Source organism: Lipophrys pholis, assembly GCF_963383615.2.
Source record: "Lipophrys pholis genome assembly, chromosome: 9".
In the NCBI taxonomy this organism is placed as follows: Eukaryota; Metazoa; Chordata; class Actinopteri; order Blenniiformes; family Blenniidae; genus Lipophrys; species Lipophrys pholis.
In genome coordinates this window covers 20,936,826-20,943,552 of record NC_137639.1, presented here as the reverse complement: position 1 = coordinate 20,943,552, position 6,727 = coordinate 20,936,826, and the positions used below count along the sequence as shown (strand labels likewise).

Below are 6,727 nucleotides of genomic sequence, written 5' to 3'. Positions count from 1 at the left end.
GCTCCATGTCTGAGTCACAGGGGTCATCTATTTTAGATGAACTTCTTATTGCCCACCTAGTACACAAATCACATGAATTAAACACGGTATGAGGCTCCATAATGCGAGTGGGAACGGGGTGTTTGTGAGAGGGCACATCGACACGATCTGTAAAAAGATTCAGGACGTGTCCTTTACAGTTAGAAACACAAAAAACTTTCTGGAGCGGCTCCACCGGCGGCCAATGACAAACACGCTGTCTCCTGCTCATACATGCACACACAAAGACGCACACACACACACGCACACACTTTCTGTCACTCTCACCCTTGTTCTAATTTCCCTCGTGTCTCTGCAGTGAGCTCACTGCAGTGCGACTCTCCTCTCTCTCCCCCCCTCGCCTCCCTCCACCCCTCTGTTCGCCACCCCTACGTATAATAGAATATCGATCGCTTGCCTTTGCCGCAGTGTGTAACCGAGTGTGCATGTGGACGTGTGTGTGTGTGCACGACTGGGGCCCTCCAAGGTCATCGCTATGGCAACCTGAGCATGGGGTCTTTTCGCTGTGCTGTCACAGAGCACAGGTCACTGGGGTCACGTGAAGAGCGGGGCGTGAGGGGGACAAGAGGGGGCTGGCGAGCTGCAGTGTGAGATAGGGAAGAGGAGCCAAGAGGGTTTGAAACCGTCCTATTCCACTGTGTATTCGGACTGGACCAGAATAATGAGAAAATGTACAGACTAAGTGCTGAGGGCCACTGAGTTCACCGGAACGCCCGCCGTGCATGCAAAAAAACACAAGTCCACTGTAGTAATAACTGAGCTGAGGAAAAAAAAAAAGAACTGTGACTTTATTCGAGAGCAGAAATTAAAGCTGCAAATCAAGTGTTCTTGAGATATTTTGACATGGGAAGCTGGCTGGTCCGGAGGGTCCTGCGGCTCCTGAAGAATAAACCTGAAGTAAAGGTTGTTGGTCCTGATTGTTGGACCGTTTGCATTTAACATCATTTGCGTTATCAGTTTCTTAAAAAAAGTGCATGCCATTTTCAGTGTTGTGCAAGTTAATGAAAGGTTTAACTTGAATTCAGTAACTCAATACTAAAAAAAACAAAAAAACATTTTCATTTCAGAAAAATGAAGGTCATCTCACAACAGTCAGGACCACGTCCATCCAGCCCTCTACTATGGTGCACACTGGGCAGATCAAACCAGAGTACCTCACAGACCATTTTGAAAGACAGCAAAACTGATTCTTTAATAGATGAGATGTGAAAAAAAATCTTACCATTATGATACACAGTTTGATAACTGCTGTTTCTTCTCTGAGTCAACTTCTTGCATTTCTTTGTTTTATCTGATTCTTGTGACTTTTATATCAATCTTCTAAGCCAGATCCATGATGGTGTGACCGAAAGCATGAACAACTAACTTCATTTTTATTAGTGCCACAATTAATACTGTTTATTATGATTTCAGTAACAAGCCCGATTTAGATCATGGGTTTATTGCACTTCCAGAATTTTAATACAAAATCCCACCGTACATCAAAATGTAAACAAACAGCAAATGAATCACAGAAGATAAAATAAACAAATATGGCCTTTATTCGGCCTTCAGATTCAACATTTGCAAGCAGAGTTGATAAATAAGCATACAAACAATCAGCACAGTATTATGCTAAAGAACCTCCTGTGGTGTCTGTTCACCACATATCCACACTAACAAATCTATCTTAAAGAGAAAATTGGTTGAGCTATTTCTTGAAAAGAAATTTCAATATTGCATAATTATTAAAGCTTTGAATGGCACTTTCCCTTTAGAAAAACATTTTTACCCAAATCAAACTCATAATGTGTGCACTACTTATGAGAAGAATTCCACATTTTCATCAGAATCTATTTTCCAAGAGATCGACAGCAGATAGAAGCGTACAGATGCTCTATTATGAGATTATTGAGTTGAGATATAACACTGTACACAGAACAGTGCAATGAGCGACATGCAGTTTGACACAAAGCAGAGGCATCCAAGGTTTCAATTCCCAGAAGAGGCATACACGCTATAATAATGTGATCAGATACAAGCGTATGTGCATGAATGGATTCTGAGGAGTCAGTAACGATGATTTCCAAGGTAAGACAAGGTGCGTTCTTGACACGGAGCGAAGAGTAAAATAGAGAGTAAAGGATACACAAACGACTACGTAACCACTTTTCCTTCACCCCTGTGGGGGGAACATGATCCCGATTCCGATTCTCAAAGAGCCGCCACTCAAGAGTTACCGCTGCTCTTCACACCGGCTCCATCAGCAGCTCCTCCAGGTCGGATCCTTCCAGCTCACGGAAAGCCGCATGGGAGCCAATCACAAACAGCGTAGCTCCTGAAAGGGCAAGAAAAGAAAGAGAGGATAAAAGGTTTATTCTTAAGAAATTCTCTTACAATTACATAACTACAAAGGCAGTATTTTTGGTTTAAGTTTTTCCAAACATTGGTTTATATCTTTGTGTTATTTTCTTTGTGTATCTAAAGGTGCATGCAATCTACCTGTGTATGTGTTCATTTACTTTTTATTGGTGTTGTTAGTAGTTTCACCTGTAAATACATCAATTTTGATTGTACGGCACATGGCGCCGTCGCATTAGCTCTTCTGACAGCCAGAATGTCCTTGGTCTGATTTTGGTTTGGGTCAGAATTAAGGTGGATTGTTATTGGTGAAAAAGGTTTGCGCACTTGTAAAAGTGTATGTTTTAGTTGGTGACACTTAATTTACCGTCGGTGCGACTGTCTGCATTTGCCATATGAAGGACTATTCAGGATGTACCCTGCCTCTGCTCATCATCAACTGGGTCAGCTTCAGCAACTTGTGACCCCGAGACAGAAAAATAAAGCTCTTCTAAAGATGGATGATGTTTCCTTTAAATCCTATAAATCTGTCCTCAATGTAAGAGTATGTTAAACTACATTGAATATATAAAAGAACACAAATCTGTTTCCATTCCTTATACCAGGAACATTAATTCATAGCCTGAACAATTAATGTACCGGACTTACCAAGAACCCAAAACACTGCAGCTCCAGCTCCAGCCAACCAGAAGACAGGAAGAGAGACGGCTCCGGCCAGGCTCATTTGATGTGGAACAGTTAGTTCTCTGCCTGTATCACATATAGAATGGAATAGAATAGAATAGAATAGAATAGAATAACTGATTGAGCAACAATCTGCAGACATAAACACATTATTATGGCTGATTTCGAAGTTATTCATATTAGCAGGCATGGCTATAAAATAACTCACCAAGAATGACCAGTTTGGACTCCAGAGACTTGAGGTGGATGATGTAGAAGGCACCAACAAACACAGCCAAAGCAATCAGGAGCATGGGTGAGCTGACACTGAAGTCAAGAAAACAACAAAGTCAGTTCAGTGGTGACGACAGCAACAGTTTAAAACTTAAATGTTTGAATGTATTTTTAATTAAGTCACACAAATTGGCCTTCACCTCGTGAGTAAAAAATAATCTGCCAAACAAAATCCTCTGAGCACTTTTAAAAAGTAATCTTCCCGACAAGGTAAAAGAGCAAAAGGTGAGAGCTAACTCCTGCTCGGCCTTACATGCAGTAGAGGATGAGACCCAGAAAGATGAAGGTGTAGTTGCTGTTGTAAGTTTCCACGTTTTTCACCACCCTCTGGCACAACTCTCCAAAGTTGCGGGGTTTAGAAAACTTGCGCTGATCTACGAAGCCGGCCCACGGTCGAATGGACAGCCGCCGCTTGTCCACCCAGTCTTTGGCCATACTGACCGAGAAGCCTTTGGGGAGCCACAACCTGAGAAACAACACAAAGACTTTAAGCAGTGAACATGCAGAGATGTAGTGAAAACATCCATCTGATGGTATTACTACTGTGCTCTATGCAGACGCATCTTAACAAGTTATAGTATCCTCAAAAAGTCATGTGCTAATTTAAGACTCATAACAAAATAACGAGAAAGAATATGTGGATCTCGTCAAAAACGAATGTGCAGGTGACTTTAAATTGCTTGTATGTGAATGCGAGTGTCTGTGTTTGCCCTGTGATGGACTGGTGACCTGTCTGGTGATAGCTCAGTGACATCCATCCACTCCTGATCATCAGGCCTCCTCATTACCCTTCCCCCCCCCCAAAAAGACGACTCAGCTCGTACTTTGCCAGGATCCCAGCTCCACCGGAGCCAGTAGTGTGAGCATCCTCAGCAGTGAACAGATCTCCAGCCTTGCTGTCCATGTCTACAAGACAGTTCTCCCCTTTTGGCGCTCCAGATAGCATCTACAGACAGGGTACTAGAAGGGAACAACAAAACAGACAAAAACTGTTAAAAAAAAGAAAGAAAACAAACTGTTATTCCAGTTTGTCTATTGAAATCTCATTTACCTGTAAGTGCACGTGGCCAAGCAGACTCCCAGAATGTGATTCCACAACAAGCTAAACAATTAAATATTGAGCCAATTAATGTTTGGGATTTTGCAAAGCGTACTTTATGCCATAGCTAAAATAAACCCAGAGTATTACGGTGTGAAATATAGTATGGGAGGTGGGGTAAAGCTTAAAATATGGACAGATTTTTTTTAACAAACTAGAGACAAAGAACCGTTGAAGTATTTATTTTCAGCAGGTTAGATTGTTGTAGCGTGTGTTCACAGGTCTCAGTAAAGAAATCTGTCGGACGGCTGCACCTCATCCAGAATCCTCACCAATGAAAAAGAGGGTGGAGCACGTTCCACCTGAGCCTCAATCACCCCGGCTGCTTGTGTAACAAAAGATCAACTTTGAAATCTAACTTCGGGTCTATAAAGCTTTGAGTGGCCTCGGGCCTAAATACATCGGAGATTTACTGGTAGAATGTGAAACATGTAGAGCCCCGAGGTCCTCGGGAAGAGGTTTAATAAGTGTTCCCAGAGTCAGAAGCCAACAAGGTGAAGCAGCTTTTAGTTCCTACGCTCCTCACCTGTGGAACAAGTTCCTGAACACCTGAGGACCGCAACACCCTCTCTTCTTTTTAAATCAGGATTTAAAACACTATTATTTGCTCAGGCTTTCCATTGAGCAATAGATTTGGTTTATTTTATTACCTCCATTGTAATCAAGTTTTTACTTTATTTATTCTCTTTTAATGCCTTTCTTGATTACTTCGTTTAAATACATTTCCTTTATTTCCTTGTAAAGCACAGTGAATTGCTTTATGTGTGAATGGGGCTATAGAAAGAAATTAACATTGCCTTTTCCATTGCAGTTTAGCTGCAGCTGTTGATCAACATCGCCTTAATGAATGAGGGACCTGACGGTCGAAGCAGTGTGAAGAAGGAAAAGAATATTTGCTTCCTGTAGAGACCTTTGTTATTGTAGTACAGTGAGATAATGTGAGAGGAGTGGAAGGTTTCAGAAACAAAGGGCTCGGTCTCTGCCACATCACAAAATAAACATCGCTGCAGGCTCCACGGTGAGCAAACAAGCACGACCTAGTCAACTTATCAATATAACACTTCTGAAATGTGTTCAATTGTGCTGATTTATACTGATCATAGTGTGTGACACAAAAAACGTTGCTGTTTGTTTGTTGAAGCTGTTAGCCTCTCAGCTAACCTCAATAGCCGCTGTGGTGCAGGCAGATGGGTGGTTTTTAAACACATTCTATTGTTTTACCTGCCTGTTCCTGGCTAAATTAAATAACTTCGAACAGACAAAGTAATAAAAAAAAAGAAAGTAAACTCACGGCAGAAGATGAACAGTGAGACCTCTGATGCTTCGTGTCTCTCTCTCTCTCTCTCTCGGATGTGATGTGGATGTCTCTTTACTTCCTGCGACGGCAGCGCTCAGTGGCGCCCCCTTCCGCCCGTACCGTGCACCTCTCATCACAGAGTGTGAATACCATAATTATGAGCGGTGTAAAAAATGTCTTCTTTGCTACCAGAGGGCCCAATTGGGATCACAAGATTTTATGAGGATTGTGGAAACTAATTTAATTAATCATGCGTGCATATTGTTGTTTATATATTCAGAGTCGCAGGACAGCTCACTGCAGGATACACTCTGGACGGGTCATCAAGGTCACCAGTCCATCACAGGGCAAACACAAAGAAACAGACAACCACACACACTCACAATCACATCTATGGGCAATTTATTGATTAACCTCACATGATTGTTTTAGGACCATGGGAGGAAACCGGAGCACCCAGAGAAAAGCCACACACAGGGAGAACACATACACTCATCACAATAAAGCCCTGCCAGTAATTAAAACCATGATCTTCTTGCTCTAAGGTGAGAGCCCTAAATATTGCTCCACAATTTGTGATGAAACTAACATTCCATACTATTTAGACATGGCTTTGACCATTTTGCTTTACCGCATGTGGCCTGAAGGTAACTGCTTGATAGAATCATATACAACCAAAAGAGCATTGACTACCTCCAAAAATTTAATAAATGGAGGTGCAAATAAATATTGTATAATTAAGGTAACATGGAGTGCTATGTAATATATTACTCTTTATATTATATTAAGGAAATTGATGTGATTATGGTTGTTGCTTTTTTTTTTTTAATGTTTGAGCTCTTTAAGTATAACTTTGGTTTGCACCACTACTCCTCAACAGAGGTTTAACCTTTACATTCAAAATATTAATTAATACTACTACTACTATTACGCAGAAGAAGAAGAAGAAGGAGAAGAAGGAAGAGAAGAAGAAGAAGAAGAAGACATGCCTTTCA

General features: G+C 41.5%; 1 protein-coding gene across 2 annotated transcripts; it reads right to left on the bottom strand.

Moving 5' to 3' along the window:
* Positions 1-1,208: 1,208 nt before the first annotated feature.
* On the bottom strand, positions 1,209-5,824 carry rabac1 (Rab acceptor 1 (prenylated)). 2 transcript variants are annotated; one of them, XM_080471573.1, is made up of 7 exons: positions 5,727-5,824; positions 4,388-4,438; positions 4,161-4,296; positions 3,590-3,802; positions 3,272-3,369; positions 3,028-3,129; positions 1,209-2,356 (listed from the first exon to the last, which is right to left on the bottom strand). In XM_080471573.1, exons 3-7 carry the CDS (start codon positions 4,280-4,282, stop codon positions 2,268-2,270), a joined length of 624 nt encoding a protein of 207 aa, XP_080327699.1. In that variant the 5' UTR covers positions 4,283-4,296; positions 4,388-4,438; positions 5,727-5,824; the 3' UTR covers positions 1,209-2,267. The 2 variants fall into 2 exon arrangements, with proteins under 2 accessions (XP_080327699.1, XP_080327698.1); XM_080471572.1 differs by lacking the exon at positions 4,388-4,438 and having other exon boundaries at positions 5,727-5,821.
* Positions 5,825-6,727: the final 903 nt, after the last annotated feature.

What these genes read in the sequence shown, in the direction of transcription:
- rabac1 (XM_080471573.1), bottom strand. Translation starts at nt 4,282, where the DNA reads ATGCTATCTGGAGCGCCAAAAGGGGAGAACTGTCTTGTAGACATGGAC. An exon ending in GGAGCTGGGATCCTGGCAAA is followed by an intron (nt 3,803 to 4,160) that starts GTACGAGCTGAG and finishes GTTGTTTCTCAG; the next exon opens with GTTGTGGCTCCCCAAAGGCT. An exon ending in GGTCTCATCCTCTACTGCAT is followed by an intron (nt 3,370 to 3,589) that starts GTAAGGCCGAGC and finishes TCTTGACTTCAG; the next exon opens with TGTCAGCTCACCCATGCTCC.